General features: G+C 60.1%; 1 protein-coding gene across 3 annotated transcripts in view; it reads right to left on the bottom strand.

Annotated features, from left to right (window-relative positions):
- FBLN2 (fibulin 2) overlaps window positions 1-17,190 on the bottom strand; it is an 88,536-nt gene that overhangs the window by 46,601 nt on the left and 24,745 nt on the right. For all 3 annotated transcript variants that reach the window (XM_070492554.1, XM_070492555.1, XM_070492556.1), the window contains exon 2: window positions 14,149-15,509. In XM_070492554.1, coding sequence (XP_070348655.1) covers window positions 14,149-15,451 — 1,303 coding nt within the window. In that variant the 5' untranslated portion in view covers window positions 15,452-15,509. The remainder of the gene's footprint in view (window positions 1-14,148; window positions 15,510-17,190) is intronic.

Here is a 17,190-nt window from a genome sequence, read left to right as displayed (position 1 = left end):
ACGTCACTGCATGAAAAGAGCTATCCGAGGCACTTAGGGGACAAGTGGAGAGAAACAAATAGGGTCTGAGTATCAGACGGCATTAGGGAACTGTAACTGTGTTATAGGCAGGGTCACGGTATTTGGTAACACAGGAGAGTGTCATTATGTCTTAGTGTCAGGATGGAAATGTTTCCGTCACACGCACACACAGCTGCACACACACTGTCCGCAGGGAGAGAGAGAAGAGCAAGCACTGGGCGACCACGGGGCTCAGACCTCTTCCCTGAGCCCCCTCCCCTGAGAGCAGCCCCAGTGGGGGTCTGTCCCGGCCGCCTGGTGTGGGCTGGGGCTCCAGGTGGAAACCTGGGATGTTGGTGTGCTGTGGCTGGTGGAGCCATGATGAGGGGGCTCCACTGGGGGCTTCGATCACATGTTGGGGCTGTGGGGCCCACAGCGCTTGGATTCGGGCTGGTCCTTGGGAAGCTCTGGGCGGTGGTGGCTGAGTGGCCAGACGACCCGCGGCCAGGCCCTACCCTCTACGGCCTCCCAGGGGCCGGGAAACATGTGCACCTCTCATGAGCATCTTAATGGACTGATTCTGTTCAGACTTCTACAGTCGATGAGAAGCCAGGTCCATTCAAAGAGAAAAACAGCTTGCACACAAACGGGCTGCCCTGACCCGGGGCAGTGCAAAAACCTTGACAAGCTTAGCTCTGTTCAAAAGGAGTGTGTGGAACTGGCATCCTTTCAGAGGATGCAGCCCTAGAAAATCACCAGATACCTGGCACCTGGAGGCAGATTCTGATAAGCAAACAGCCCGGCCCTGAAGAGGAAATAAGTCTCCCAGAACAGGAACCAACAAAGCGATTCCAAACACTCGGACACAGGAGTGGACGGCTCACATCCTGAGAAAGAACTAGGTCCTGGAAGGTGGCTCCAGAATCAGAACACAGCAAACACCTTTCCAAAGGAGACCATGTGGCCAACAGGATCCCCATCATGGGCCCTCACTGGAGGCCTTCGTCCGCCAGGAGACCCGTCCTGCCCTCTGCTCAGGCTGCCCCCAGCCCACTAGCCATGTTTCCCACCTGCTGTGCCTCCCAGTGGCCCCAGATCCAAGGGCAAACGCCCCCTCCCTCCCACACTCCTGGAGGCTGCCACGGACCCCGTCCAGCCCCATCGGCATAACTCAAACTTCAAACAAACCAAGCACACGGACTTCCATAACTTCACCAAAACACTCAGGACACGATCTGTTCCTCCTCAAAAAGAACTGTGAATTCTCTCTCTTTGCTTATTAAAGAAACTCCTGCTACCTAAGAGGCCACACTTTCGCTCAAACCGGAGTCTGATGGAATGCCGGTCCTTGGGATAGCGTTTTCTTCTATAAGTGCATCTTATAAATGACATAATTCTACCTTATTGTTCTTTCCAGATAGTTTAATTGAATTACCAGTCCTTCATACACATACAGTTTAACAAGAGAAGATGTTTAAGGCAAATTTAGTTTTCCTGGGCCAGTATTTACTGTAAGAGAAATACAAATATAACTTTATTTTTATCTTAATAAACAGTGATTGGTTAAAAAAGTACAGAAATTACAATATCATATTAAAAAACAGACATTTTTTTTCTTCCTCTAACCGGCAAACAGGAAGCAGGCACCAGCGCGGTTTCCTGCACAGCCCCAGGTGGCTGTGCTGGCCCTGGCCGTGCTGGCACAGAGATCCTGCCTGGAGAAGGCAGTGAGCACCCCGGCATCAGTCACCAGAGGAGGCAAAGGGGCCACAATGAGAGGGACCTGGAGGCCACGAGTCTGTGACCTCAGGCCCCCACTATTTCCAAGGGAGATGCCACCGGGCCAGGCTGGGCCCTTCCAGAACCAAATTCCCAGTGACTCTGCCCAATAACTTTCCATTTCTCTTAACCCACACACACTTGCGATGGAGGCCCCACCAGGCTCTGGGCCCACCCAGACCTGGACCAGATCTCTTTCCCACCCCCTAATTATCTCCATCCTTTGTCCTATTGCCCCTGCAGCTGCAGTGACTGGTGACCCTGAATATTCAAAGTGAAGCAAGGAGCACCATGAGAGGGGCCGAGGAGAGTGAGCGGGAGCAGGGACAACACTCCATGCTGAGGGCCATAAGCTGGGTGAAGGTGGGAGCACAGAGCCAGGAGCCAGAGAACCCCGCCTGCAATCCCGCTCTCCTCCCACTGGTTGAGCAACCCCAGGCAAGGCCCTTGACCTCTCTGTTCCTGCATCCAGGCTTCAGGGACCAGGCAGTGATGGATAAGGAATCGTGAGAGCTTCCTTAGGCACTTACCCACCACCCACTTGCTGCCCACCTGCCTAGTGGGGCCAACTTGGTGTGGAAGAAACAGAAGCCCAGCCATTCTCTGATCGCTTTCCACATCCAGCCCAGACCTCTGCTCTCAGTCCCACACTCGCGTTCACATGGAGGACAAGGTGTCTCCGCCTGGGAGTCAGCAGTTGGCTCCAACAGCTCCGGGCCGAGGCTGAGTAGACCTCGCCCACTGCCCTGGGGTCGCCCATCTCAGGAAGAGCATGCCACACCCAAGCCTGGGAGGTGGGTCTCAGAGAGATCCTAATCCCCTGGCAGCCACGCCTCCACCAAGCCTGCTGCATGTCCCCATCTGTGCCAGATTGGCCTTCCACCCTGCTCTTTGCTGACAGAGGCAGACCTGGAGGGGCTGCACCAGGAGCCCCTAAGGCCACAGCTCCCTGCAGAGCCTCAGTTCTCACCAGGGTCCCCTTTAGGCCTGGGGGTGACAGCTCCCACTGCTGCCGGCCCTGGTGCTGCACGGTGCCCTGCTGGTCCCTGACCCCACTCTCACCTCTGCAGGCAGCCCCTTGACGACACTCTCTTCAGGTGCCTCCTGCACATGCTGCCTGGATCCCGGGCTTTGACTACAGCACTGGGAGGGTCTGGGAGGAGAGCGCACTGGGCTGGGATGCAGGACTTTGGGGACGCCATCCTCTCAGCCTGCTGTGAGTCTCTGGCCAGCCCCTTACCCACCTCTGGGCCTCATGTAGTCCTCGCTGTGTTAGGGGTGGGGGGGAAGGGGAAGTTGGCACTCTGAGCTTAAATTGTGGCAGCAAACTGGTGCCCACTGCATGCTTTATTGGTGTCTTAATATATTTTAACTAGTTGCCAACATTTAGAAATTGGGAGCTTTCATGTAGAATGCCAGATCTCAGGCTTCTTTCAGAAAATGCAAAGCTATGGGCAATACTGGACCTCCCTGCCCCAGGACGACACCTGGACCTGGGGAGGAGCTGCCCAGTGTTCACGGTGCTGTCCCTGGTCCCCACGGCCCCTGTCCACCATCTGTTTCACCTCCAGGCACCTGGCTCTGCTTCCCCAGGGTGTGGTGTGCATTCCAAAGGCCTTTTGGTCCCGGCAGGCATGTCCATCACGGGAGGGGGCTCTTTGCCCTTCTGGTTCCCACTGGATCCCTAGCACCAACACAGCCTGGTCCAGAGCCCGTGGCCCGTAATCGTGTTATGAATGAGTGAGTGGGGCAGGGGAGAGGGTAGGGGCTGGAGCGAGCCAAGTGGGCTTCTCTCACCCCCTACCCCCGTCTCAGGTGCTAGGAGCTCTCTGCCCAGGGAGGCAGGCTCCCTGAAGACAGATTTTGCTCTTTCAGCCTCCCCCACCCCCGACCCTATGAATCCCAGAGAACCCCAGAACCCCAAACTCCATGCCAGGGTGGGAGTGGGGGTGGGGGCAAGCGCAGAGCTTGGGGCCTGCCGGCCCTATCCTGGGCCCTGCTTTGCCCCTCAAGCCAGTGATATGGGGACGTCCTGGACCCTTGGTCTGCGGGCAACCGAGACATAACTACCCGGGCTGGGCAGCCGGGCAGGCAGCCGGGGCACAGGGCCGAGAGTCAGCAGTCGGCAAACATCTGCCTCACCGGCCTCAGTGACTTTGGAAAATTCACTCAACCTCCCTGTGCCTCGGTCACCTCATCTCTATAATGGGTACGACAGTCCCCCCCTCACAGGGGTGTCAGTAGGCTTAATGCCAGGTCATACATGCTCCCCACGTGGGTCAACCCCGTGAGCGTGAAGGAGGAGCCGACTCTGCAGCATGTGGAGGCCCGTGGAGTGCCCCGCCCTGTTTGTGGGGTGTCAGCCGCACAGCCAGGCCGTGTCGCTGGAGCAGGACCTCAGGACTGGGGCCTCTGCTGACTCACTGGGCAGGCGCTGAGACAAAAGCATAGGGCGGGGAGGGAACAGCCAGGGAGGAACACCCCATGCACATCTGGAGGCTGCTGGAGTGACAGAGGTGGGGTGGGGAGCAGGAAGTGAGCAGCTGAACACCCTACCCAACCCCCAGGCCTGGCCCTTTGCTTTTAGCCAGAGGGGACAACTCCTGGCCACCAGCAAACGCACACATCTGTTCACTTAAAGGAAAACACACCCAAACCCTCGCCCCAGGAAGCAGTGGCTCCCTGGCAGGGGAAAAAGGGAACTCAGAGCCCAGAGCAGCTGCTCTGTGCCAACTGACATGCTCTCTCCTGCTCCTCTCAGGGATCCTGGAGCAGGAGAAATCACCCCCCATCTTACAGAGGCAGAAACTAAGGCTCAGAGAGGGTGAGTCAATTGTCTGAGGTCACACGGCCAGCGGCGGCAGGGGCAGGATTGGCCCTTTGAGGACCAAGCTGCTCATCTCCAGCATGACTCAGCCCCAAGCCCGCTGTCCAGCGTGGAGACCCTGGAGTAAACAAGGAGGGACCAGCAGAGCCCCGGCCCACACAATGCTGACCTCAGCCAGGCGGAAGCCTCCGCCTCACAGCCCCAGATGCAGCAGGACAAGGGCCCTGAGGCCGCACCACCCGGCCACCTCGGAGGAGGTGCTGGCAGCAGGCAGGCGACGTTGGCACTCTCCCAGAGAGCCTGCAGCACTGAGCTCCAAGCTCCAGTCCACCGAGATGCCTGGGGTTCTGGACGGCTCCTGGTGCAGGAGGCCTGACTCAGCCACAGGAGAGCTGCGCCTGCTGCCATGGCTCCACGTGTGCACAGGAAGCAGCTCAGAGGCCGTTGCCCTCCTGGCAGAGCCCCCAGGACTGGAATCACAACACCCAGCTGAAGCGGAGCCCTGCCAGGCGACACACCCCAGCACCTGGTGCCCGACATCAGCTCTCTTCCAACCCAGAGCAAGGCTCTGGGGCGGGGAGCCCTCAGTGAGCCCATTCTACAGATGAGAACGCTGGGCCTAGGGCAGGGACGTGGTCTGCCTAAGGCCACAGAGCTAGTGAGGGGCAGGAGCAGGCTCAAATCTGGGGAGCCTCGTGCCAGGCCTCCCTGAGGAGGTCCGCAGGAGATCCAGAGATGCCGTAAGCATCGACACCCCGGGTTCAGAGCTGCACTGACTGCCAGGTCCGCCACCCTTCTTTTACACACACCCTCGGCAGCGACGCCCACCAAGAGGAGCCCTCACGTCCAGGTGGCCTCCGGACCAGCTGGCAGCAGAATGTGGCGAAAGCAACCATTCTGCTCATCCGCCCCTCAGTCCAAGGATTCTTGTGCTTGTGCACTTCTCAGCTTTCACTTGGAACCCTGCTTCTGGGATGAGAACAAGTGGGGCTAACCTGCTGGAGGACAGCGGGGCATGCGGAGCAGAGACGAGACCCCACCCCAGAGCAGCTGACCACCAGCTGACCACAGAGACTCCCAAGCCAGGTCCTGGCCCAGGCGGCAGACCCGCCAGCCCGTGGGCCGCGGACCCTGTGTGTGCTGCAGAGGTTTTCTGGTCATCTGCCACTCATGTTACTGTGGCAACTGATCATCCAGACGGCACCCAAGGCAGGTCCCCAGCAGGAAGGAGGACCCGCATGGGTTTAGTGGGTGACAGAAAAACCCCCGACCTGCAGGCAGTGCAGGTGGGAGTGAGGCCGGACTTGTGGGGGAGCCCTTGGCCAGATGGGGGAGACCTGGCGCACATGCAAGCAAGCCGCCCGAGGCGCTGTCTTCCCTCCCAGCCGGCTGAGGCACTGTCTTCCCTCCCAGCCGGCTGGGCGGGACCCCACACAGCGCCCCTCAGCACTCTTCGCATCCAATAATGTGCGCGTCATCTGACTCACCGTCCGCCCCCGACTGGAAGCTCCACGCGGGACGGGCGTTTGTGTGAGGACGACTGCTGCATCCCCACGCCTAGAGCAGTACAGGAGGCGCTCAACAAACGCTTGCTGAATAAATCAGCTGGGGGAACAGGCACTCTCCTACGCTGCCGGCTGAGCCACATCTGGGACGCCCTCAAGGGAGGAGACGCTGACAGCCACCAGGGCTCTAAATACCCATCCCGTGTCTTCTGAAGCTGAGCACACAGGAGCCCGCACCTCCCAAAAGAAACGCACACAGATAACCATCCAAAGGCTGGCAGCAGCGGGGCAGGGCGACACGCTCCCTGACAGCCCCAGACTGGGAAGGACCCAGCACGCCCGACAGGACAAGGAAACACTACACTGGGGTGCCTCCAGATAAAGGAGTCCCTCTCAGCAACAAAAGGACCAACCGCAGAACACCGTGCTGAGCAAATGAAGCCCAACACAAAAGGGAACAGCCGTAGGGCTCCGTGTGTGAGCCTGACAGCAGAAACTCATGTCCCCGGCCAGGACTCCGGGTAGCGGCCGGCCGGCACTGAGGGGACCGGCCGGCTCGTGACATCTCAGGAGGGCTGCTCACTCACGGGGTTCATTTGTGAACACGCACTACTGAGTTGATTGCTTCTGATGGGTTCTATTGGTTACACTTCAATACAAAATAAAGAAATGTACATGCATGTTGACCCAGGATCCCACCCGGGCGTGGCATCACGGTGTTCGCTGTAGCACTGCTTTTTAACAGGAAAAGACTGGAAATAGCCTGAGCACCCATCAGCAGGGCGGCAAATAAAAGGGGACATGCACAAAGCAGAGCACTGGCCAGGAGGGGACCGCCCCCCCCCCCCACCTACTGACAAGGAAAAGCTCCGAGAGACGTGGTTAACTGAAGGAGTCACAGGACAGAGCGGTGACATAACGCAGGATTTGTGAAAGTATGCGCACACACCACATGCTTGTAGCTGCAGGAACCAGAGGGTCTCAAGTGGGGCCCAGGCCTTGGAGGGCCCCCAAGACCCTCTCAGGGCTCCGTGAGGTCGTTATTTTCATAAGGGCACCACCATGTTAGTGCCTTTTTCACGCTCCTTCTCCCACGAGCATACGTTGGGGTTTTCAGAGACTTACGTGACACAGTAATGATGTCACCACTTTGATGGCTAATGGAATGTGTGCTTGTGTCTTCTATGCTTTCTAGAATTTTCTAAAGTAAGCTCACAAAAAGAAGATCAACATCATTAGTCATCAAGGAAATGCAAATCAAAGCCACAGTGAGATGCCACTTCACACCTATCAGGACGACTATATTCAAAAGGACAGACAAGAATGAGTGTTGATGAGGATGTGGAGAAACCGGAACCCTCATGCATCCTTGGTGGGAATGTAAGACGGGGCGGCCGCTGCGGAAAACAGTTTGGCAGTTCACCTGATGGTTAAACGTAGTTACCACAGGATCCAGCAATTCCACTCCCAAGTCTACTCCAAGGGAAATGAAAGCACATGCCCACACAAAAACATGCACCTGCGTATGAACGGCAGCATTCACGACAGCTACAAGCTGGAAACACAGTGTCCATCAACGGACGGACGGATTAAAAACTGGGCTCTCCCCACAGTGGAACACTGCTCAGCTCGAAAAGGAACAAAGCACTGACCCAGGCTCCAGCGTGGATGACCCCAAGAGCGCTCTGCGGAGCGACAAGAGACAATCCCAAAAGAGCATAGGTTGCATGATTCCACGTCTAGGAATGTCCAGAATATGCAAATCCAAAGAGACAAAGCAGACTGGTGGCCGCTGGGGGCCAGGAGGAGGAGGGAGTGGCAAGTGGCTGATACTGGGTATGGGGTTTCTTTGGGGAATGATGAAAATGTTCTAAAATTAGATTCTGATGATGTTTGCACAACTCTGACAAAAACTACTGAACTGGACACTTTAAACGGGAGAACTTTACGGTACGTAAAGATTATCTCAATAAAGCTGTTACGAAAAAAAGAAAGAAAACACGGTTTTGAAAAGAAAAGAAAAGAAACCCACCACAGGTCTTGCCTTGGCCCAGACCCTCACTCTGGGGAGCAGCTGTGAAGCGCACCGGTTTCTTCCAGCGCCACACACTCTGGGGCAGGCAGACGCACGGAGGGCCCAGCCACAGGCCGCTCAGACCTCTCCTGCCTCCTGGGCCCCCATGGGAGCCATATGCCCACCCCCTCCCCTGGAAGACTGGGGCCCCCGCCCAGCTCCACTGTGACCTCCAGAAAAGTCCCCCCTCCCCTCTCAGGAGGCCAGTTTCTCTTCCATAAAACGAAATGACCATACAGACTCTCTCGACCTCGAGAGAAACTCTCTGCTCTGGCAGGTGCTCCCAGCAGAGGACCCAACCCAGCTGCCAACCAGGGCCGGGCTGGTGACGACACCGAGGAGAGCTGGCCAACAAAGTGCAGAGGGCCCGCCCAGTCTGAAGGGCAAGAGGCCACGGCCGCTCCCGTGAAAGCCGGCCCATGGCACTCAGGTCCAGCACATCTGCAACTGCCAACTTTCAACAAAAGCCAGAAAGCTGAAATTTACGTGAAGTCTTCCAATTTCTAAATGTCTGCAATAAAATTCTAGTGCTTATGAAGATGCTCTGCAGAAAGAAGCTAACAGGTGGACATACGAGAGGTGTGCGCACCACTTTAGCAGGACAGCAGGCAGAGGTGGGCCAGCACCGGCTGCGCCCTCACTCCGCACCTGCTCCTGGGCACACGTCCCCACTATGCCCCAGGTGCTCACACCCATGCCATTTTGTCAACAAGGAAACCGGGCTCAGAGGGGTGACGTCCCTGCCCCAGGTCACACAACAAGAATGGGTGGGCTTCAGAGTGGAGATCCGCCCTGCAGACCTGGCAGTCAGCCGTCCCGGGTGGACGCCCCGTGGGCTCAGGTGACACGGGAAGGCGCACCTGTGAGCTCTCCTGGCAGGGTTGTGCCGCTGAGCAGGCCGCAGCCCCCGCAGGGCCGCCCCGCCCAGCCCACTCCAGGAGCCTGGCGTTCTTGCAGGAGGTGATTCTGGTACACAGGACACGGGCGCCCGCAGGTCCCCAGGCCGTGCTCAAGGACTCCTCACAGGCCAAGACTGGGGAGGAGGGGAGCGTCTGTAGGGATCCTCTGAGGAACAGGGAGAGTCCAGGCGGGTCCCTCTCTCCTGCCCCTGGAGCCACTGCCTGGTGATTCTGGGGGGCCTTGGGGACCCTCAGACATTGGGAAGGCCCAGTGCTGGCCCCTGAGGCTGCAGGGTGAGGCAGGCAGAGCCCTGCCCCTGTGTTCTCCCCACTGCACCCCGAGGAAGAGCCGCACAACGCAAACAAGCACCCACCGCCTCCCGCCCTCACCTGCAGCGGCTCTCCACCGCCCTCGGGACAAGGCCCAAATCTTCACCCTGAGGATAAACACCACTGCCCCAGGCCTGGCCTCTGCCCTTCCCCAGCCTCTTCTACAAAAGCCACACAGCCTCCTTTCCATCTAATTCATTCCCTCCAGCTGCAGGGCCTTTGCATATGCTGTGTCCTCTGCCTGGAGGACTCTCTTCTCACTGCTCCCCACCGACACCCAGTCAACGACTTGTGCTCAAAGATCACTTCCCCTAGGAAGCCTTCCCTGATCCCCAGGAGGAGTCAGATCCCCCCAGACAGGAACAGAGAGCACACGGCCTCATTCCTCAGCCACCCGTGTGATTAATGGGTTCTTCATCTCCCCCACTGGACTACAGGCCCCCTGCGGGCAGGGACTGAGCGGGGTTTTGCTCAGCACTACATGCTCAGCACCCGCCGGAGGCCATGCTCACGCTGGGCGATTGGAAGTGACTGCTGGGGATGCAGACATGGAGGAACGCCAGGGGAGCCTGCACCCACCGCCTCCTGCACATGTAACCGTGTGCAACGGGGCCCAGCGCCTCCACCGCAGACTAAGGGGGCGGCGCTGGGGACCACGGGGGTGAATAATCACAGGGTGCTCACCGCAGTGCCTGCTGTGAGTCAAACCACCACATGGTGTCTGCAATTAATATAAAGCTATTTGAATTTTAAAGTTGCTCTGTTAACCAGAATGTCAAAGCTTTCAGAGCCCCCTGCCCTGCAGAATCTGGTTACGGGAGGCCTCGAGGAAGGGGCCCCGTTCCTGCCACGTTCCTGGGGCCCGCGGAGGTTCTGCTGGAGCCTTTTCCAGGAGGGGGGCTGCCTCCATCTGCTCTGGGAACCTCTGGCTTCCTGAGGGCCACCCGGTCCCAGAGATCCCCCTTTGCGACCCAGGAGGGCAGCAGGGGGTAGTCCCAGGCTCCCCCATGCTGCCAGCCCAGCAACAGAAGGTGCCCTTACAAAGCCCCCTGAGTGACAACAGACGTCACACCCCTCTCCCCAGCACAGGGAGCCGGGCATGTGGCTTCCATTAGGCCACATCTGGACATGCTCAGAGGCAGCCTGGATCCCTGGCACGGCTCCGGCTCAAAGACAGGACCCTCGCCCCAGCCAAGCCTGGGGCAACAGCTGGAAACCTCCCTCTCCAGGCCCCAGGGCTGCCATGGCAACAAGGCTGGGGGTCATTTCCGCCCCATGGCTCACCTCCCAGCAGGCCCCCAGGGCGAGCAAGGCAAAGCTACCGCCCCAGCTTCTCCCTGCCCCCATGAGTGCCCCTCATTCACTTGGGACCCCTCATCCCCCACCCACAATAGTAACCAGGGGTCTAAGGCCCCACTTCCCCAAGGATGCCCAATCGGGCACCTGACTGCCACCCATCAGTCCGCCCATCCGATCCACGCTGCATGCGCTCAGTTGTGACCACGAATAAATCTGTGTGCTTATCCACTAATGCCCGCCCTCCTCCCCAATTAGACCCCAAAAGGGAGAGGCTGTGCCTGCCTTTCCACTGGCACAACCTCCAGCAGAGAGAGGGGCCTTCACAGACAACTGTTAAGTAAGTGGGTGGATTGAAGAATGGATATGGATTAATAGTGGCTAACAGCTTTACTCAGCAAGTGCTAAGCTCTACGCCAAGCACTGGGCGTGAATTAGCTCAGCTCATCCTCAAAAGAGCCCCATGAAGCAGGGACGGACTTCTCTGCCCACTTAGATGGAGAAAATGAGGCACAAGACGGTAAGCCACTTGCCTAAGTTTCATGGGGAGTGGGGCCAGAGCAAGTGAACTGGGCGTGCAGCCAGAGTGGGTGCTGGGCGGGCATGGGGTGAGGAGAGGAGGAAAGATGCACGGGTGGTGGACGGACGGCCAGCCCTCATCCGTCTGGTCAGGGCCAAGCTCCTGGGTCCCAGTGAACTCTACCTAGCCCCACCCCAGGCCCTAGGCCTTCCTTTCCCCACACACGGAGTAACGCAGCCACCTGTCCCTGCCCCGCTAATCCTCATCTCTGGGGTTGCATGTGCCGCGCCCTCTGCCAGGACAGCCCTCAGACGGGGTAAGGGACGCTCCATCAGGGGCCCCTGCCCCCGAGCAGCCCTCCTCAAAGGCCACACCCCAAATCCATTTGAGAAAACCCAAAGCAGACAAAATACAACTAGGGCTCCTGAGAACAAAGCAATTATCCCGGATTCCAAAGGCCCGGAACCACAGAGAGGCCTCAGCAGCCAGAAGCAGGGCTGGGAGGCGGGGGCTGCGCCTGCTTCGGAAACCCGAGAGACTGCGGCCCAAACGCTGCACGCGCCGTGCTCCAGGCCAGACCCGCAAGCCTCCTGGGCACACGGCGCTCCATTACAGCCTGGCCGGCACATGCTCCCCACTGCCCGCAGGCTCAGGGCTGGGTGGGGAGAAGCCCCGAAGCCCACTGCCCTCGTCCCAGCCCACTGTGTGGCCCAGAGCCACTAGCCACACCTCTCTGACTTCGCTCTACCCAGCTTAAAATGAGAAGGAGCCCACCGCCCCCCGCCCCCCCCCCCCCCCCCCCCCCCCCCCCCCCCGCCCATGGGGAGGATCCTGTCACAGAACCGGCCGGCACCTCGGGGCACTCGGCGAGGGTGAGTTCCGCGCCCTGCCTGCCATCAGCGGGTCGAAGCCCAGCTGTCTGGGCCGGGGCCACAGGTCAGAGGAGCCCGCGGTCCCAGCCCTCCCTGCATGGACGCAGGCTTTGCCCACAGTGGACGCACAGCAAGAGCTTTAACTCCTGGCAGATGGGAAAGGGGCCCAGGCCAGCTAAGAGACTTGCCCAAGGCCACACAGCTGGGGGGATGCCACAGAAATCCCAGGGCCTCCTCATGCCCCTCCTCCAGAAAAACTTCCCAGATACCACCCGGACATGCCTCCCTCACAGCACCCCGCCTGCAGACCAGAGCTGCCCTTGTCCACTCCTGCCTCCCCAGAGCCCGTTCACAGTTGACACGTAATGAAAGTTTACAGAGTGGATGAGACGGGGTTGAACAAGACATACTCCCAGCTGTGGGGGGAGATCTCCAGACAGCAAGACAACACCCTAGGGTTGGGGGAGGGAGTCAGACAAGACAAAGATTCAGGGAAGGCTTCCTGGAGGAGGTGCTGCCTGAGGTGGCGGGAACAGTGTGAGCAAGAGTGGAACAGAGGGGAGATAGTGTAGGGTGCTCATGAGATGGCAGGAGAACAGGTGAGGAGGCAAGCCTGAGAGAGGGGGTGGCCAGAGAGCCCCCACTGAGTCTCTCATTCATTCACCCCATGCTCACAGAGCAGCAGCTGTGTGCTGGGCCCTGCTAGAGGCCCTCGGGCATAGCGGAGAAGATGACAGACGTGGTCCCTCTGCTTGTGGCACTAACATTCTACTAGAGGAGACAATGTCAAACAAGTGACTGCGTACTATAATGCCAGGGGTCGCTGGAAAAAGCAAAGCAGAGGAAGAGGGAGGTGCCTGCCCTTTTTTAGCTGGGCGATCAGGGGAGGCTTTCTCGGGAGGTGACCTTGAACAGAGAGTGGATGGAGGGAGGGAGCCACACAGACACCTGGAAGAGCATTTCAAGAAGACGGAGTGGCAAGTGCAGAGGCCCTGGGCTGGGAGGAGCCTGGGAGGAGCTGGGAGGCCGAGCAGAGTCCAGAGTCAGGGAGGGGCAGGCTGCTTGGGACTGTATCCACGTCCCCCAGTCATATGTTAAAACCCTGATCCCCAGTGGGATGGCATCTGGAGACGGGGCCTTGGGGAGGTAACCAGGTCATAAGAGCGGAGCCCTCAGGAGGGGACCAGTGCGCCTTAGAGGAGAGATGTGAGAGCTCTCCTCCTGCCCCGCCACAGGACACGAGGAGCAGACACCGCGTGCAAACCAGGAAGCGGGCTCTCCCCAGACACCGGATCTGCTGGCACCTTCATCTCGGACTTCCAGCCTCCAGGACTACGAGAAATAAATGTCTGCTGTTTCAGCACCCAGTCTATGGTACTTTGTTACCAGAACGGACATAGACAAGGGAAACCAAGAGGAGGTGGAGGAGGTCATGGGGCAGGCTGTGCAGGGCCCAAGGCCCGTGGCCCTGGAAGGATTCTGGCTCCTACTCCGAGTAGATGGGAGCCACAGGATGGTGCTGAGCAGAGGAGGGACGAGAAGCCCTGGCTGGAAGGGGTGGCAGACTTGCTACTGGGTTCTCACAAGGAGCCCCACAAGAGACTGCGTCCTTCCTGCTGCCACGTGGGAGACCAAGCGCGCAGCCATGCCCAGGGCCTACTATCAGGAAGGGTGGGAGCAGGCAGCTGCCCCAAATCCACAGTTCCCCACTTCCTGCCAGCGCACCCACAGACCCCACCAGCCCAACCTGCACCTGAGCTGGAACCCCCCTCTTTGGGGTTCCCCCAGCCCTGAAGAGGCACACCCAAGAGGCCCTCAACCACAGCACTACCAGGTAGCCCACACCACCTTGACGGGGACCTCAGCCCTGCCCACCCACTCCACCCCCGGGGGCCAAGCCAGGCAGAAAGCTCCAGCTCACAGCCTCCCGCCCTGCAGGGTACCCCCATGGCAGGCAGCTGTGCAGAGACCTGGGGCAGGGACAGGGCCCCACGGCTCCCTTTCCCTGGGCTGGGTGCCCCTGGAGGGACCAGGACAGGGTCTTACCTTCAGAGTCACCTCTGGGGACAGAATGGACCGAGTTGGGGTCTGTGTCCTCCTCAGGCCGAGGACGGGGTAGAACCGGCAGCTGCTTGGGCACGTCCTGGGCGGGTGGAACCAGGGTTGCCTCTTGGGGAGATGTGGTCAGGATGGCATGGGCACTGGGCTTCGTCGGGCCCCCAGGAGAGCTCAGCGTGGCCTGTGATGGGAGGACGCTGGCCGTACTTGACTCTGGAACGGGCCCGGCTCCCTCCTGCCCAGTGCTGTGGGGAGCGGCCTGGGCGTCCGGGATGAGATTCTCTTCGGGCCCTGCCCTGGCCTCAGCGCCCTCCTCCTGGACAGGGAGACCAGGCCCAGCTGGGCCCGCAGCGGGCGGCCCATCCAGCCCCTCGGGGCCACCTGCTGCCAGCCACTCCCTGACCATCAACTCCTCCCTCTCCTCGTCCCCTTCCTCCTGGCTGTCCTCCGTCACTCTCCTGGCTTTGGCCTGCACAGGGGCTGGGGGACCCAGGGCAGCAGCCACCGTTGGCCTGGGGAGGGCAGCCGGCCAGGGGGTGGCCTGGATGGCTGATGGTGGCTGACTCCCGCCTCCTAGAGAGGCTGGGCGCCGTGCTCCTGCCGGGAGCTCGCCCGCCAGGGCCGCTGCAGCTTCTGCCTCGGCCACCTCCTGGTCGTAGCTGTAGGGGTCTTCGTAGTGTCGCTCGGGGTCACCCTCCTCAGCGTCTGAGAAGTTCCCAGTGGAGGCGGCCGGCATGGCCTCGGTATCTGCGTGGCAACCCGGGAGCTGGTAGCAGATGAGCTCGCCCCCCGTGTCAGGACAGTGGCAGGCCCGGCAGGGCGGCAGGTGGATGGTGTGGCCAGCGGCGTACTTGCGGCCAGTGTGGACACAGCCCACCTGGCCACACTGCGGGCAGCTGTCGGCCGCCACCACAGTCTCGATGCAGTTAGGCGGCAGCTCCGGGCACAGCATGAACTGGCAGCTGATCTTGCCACCGCCAGGCGGGCAGGAGCACTCGGTGCTGCCGAAGTCCACGAAGTAGGACTGGCCGGCAGGCACGCGGCCGCGCACGAAGCCGCCCTGCAGGCAGTCGTAGTACTGGTAGCCCTCACAGGCACAGCCGTGCTGCACGCACGTGGCACAGCAGGCGCCCGGCTCCAGCGCCTCCTCGATGCAGTGCTCCAGCGGCGGGCACTCCACACCCGTGCAGTCCTGCCTCGGGGCAGCTACACCCACACTGGGGCCCAGGGCCAGCGCCAAGGCCAGGGCCAGCACTAGCCAGGCTTCCACGGGCTCCCAGAGCAGCGTCATGGTCCCACGGCCGGCCAGGTGCCACCTCGAGATGAACAGTCCCCTCTCCTGGGAGGCCCTGGGGAAAACGAAAGGGCACCTGTCAGCACCACACAGGCTGGCACACGGGGCCACATGCGCATCCCCACAGGCACACACGCCAGCACATGCGCACAGTGGGACACAGCCTCAGCCCCCTTCACTCATACGTGCACCCCATAACACAGCACACACGTGCACTCGTTCCCATGTCACGTCTGCTCAGGTGCAGACAGGGGCATCCACTGTCGCTCAGATGTCACAGGTGCTGACGGACAGAGTCGCCAACATGGTCCCACTCAGGACCACTGACCCCCAGCCTCGTCTGCCTTCTGACACCTGCCTCCGAGTGGGACTCTCCGGCCCACATCTCATACACACGCTCACACACACACCCACTCACGCCTGCATTCTCGCTCAGGCACACTCACTCACCAGGGCACAGGCCCACGTGCCTGCCACACTCTGGGTCTCTCGCCCCCTTGGTGACAGCCATCACAGTTGCTCACGTACCCTGCACAGTCCTCCAGTTACACACACCGTCTCACCCCAGCCACAGCCACATGCCGGGACAGCACGGCGGTCTTGCACACGCACATATGCACACACACAACCACAATTTCTCTCCCCCAAAAAGTCCAGCTCCACCCCCAGCCATCGCCCAGAGGCTGCGGCCAGGTGGATGCCGGGCCTGGGTGGGAGCAGGCCGCCTCCAGGCCTCAGCACGGCCCTCAGACCCCAGAGCTCAGGACCCCCAGGAGAGTCCCTGCACTGCAAGCTTAGGCAGGGGAGGCTCCTGCCAAGCTCCCTGGCTGCCTCGGCAGAGGTGACCACACGCCAGAACCGTCCTGCACACCCGCTCTTCCTGACACCCCCACACCCCACGTCCCGGCGCTCTCCCCCCACAGCTCTCCAGTCTCTCTGCCCCAGCCCCAGGCTCACCTCCCACCTGCCCTGGAACATGCCGCACCCTGCCCTCCCCAGCTCCAGCTCCACCCCTGCCTTTCTCTGCAAACCAGCCAACCCCAACACACACGGCCCCAAACCCCACCAGCTTCCCCCCAGCTGGAAAGGTCTGGACGCCCTGTGGGAGCCGCCCCAACACTCCTGCAGGGCTCTCGCAGCCCCTCCTTATCATCCTCTCTGAGCTACTCAAACATCACCTTCTCACCCACCCTCACTCCTCCCCCACCTCCATCCTCGCAAGGCACAGGTCCCAGCCCACCGAGAGGTCCCCAGAGGCCTGTGCTCCTGGGTCACACACAGGGCCCCTTCTGCAACCACCCCGGCTCCCAGCCCCTATGCCGTGCTGTGGTTTGCAGGCACTTGGCTAAAATTGTCTGATATTTTTAAAAAGAGAAAAAAACACAATGAAGTGACATCTCTAGTATTTCAAGCGTTTGTCATTTCAAACCTAAAACACATAATAACTTCTTAAAAGTTCCTGAAGAAGAAGAGGGGAGAGGAAGCAGAGTGGAGCCCCCACTGTTTCTCGAAGGAGCAGCTGGACTGTCCGCTCCCAGCTGAGCCCAGGGCAGGGGCGGGACAGCACGGCAGGGTGCAAGGCCCACATCTGGGGCAGCGACAGAGTGACCAGTGCCCCACAGAGCAGGAAAAGGTCTGCCTCTGCTGGCCAGTCAACCAGCACCACCGTGGGCCAGACATCCCCTAGAACGGGGGCGTGTGGCCAGTGAGACAAGCCTCCTACCATGCTGACTCCC

This window comes from Equus asinus, chromosome 21 (genome assembly GCF_041296235.1).
Source record: "Equus asinus isolate D_3611 breed Donkey chromosome 21, EquAss-T2T_v2, whole genome shotgun sequence".
Taxonomy (NCBI): domain Eukaryota; kingdom Metazoa; phylum Chordata; class Mammalia; order Perissodactyla; family Equidae; genus Equus; species Equus asinus.
Note: the sequence above shows the minus strand (reverse complement) of the source record. Positions and strands in the feature narration are given on the sequence as shown.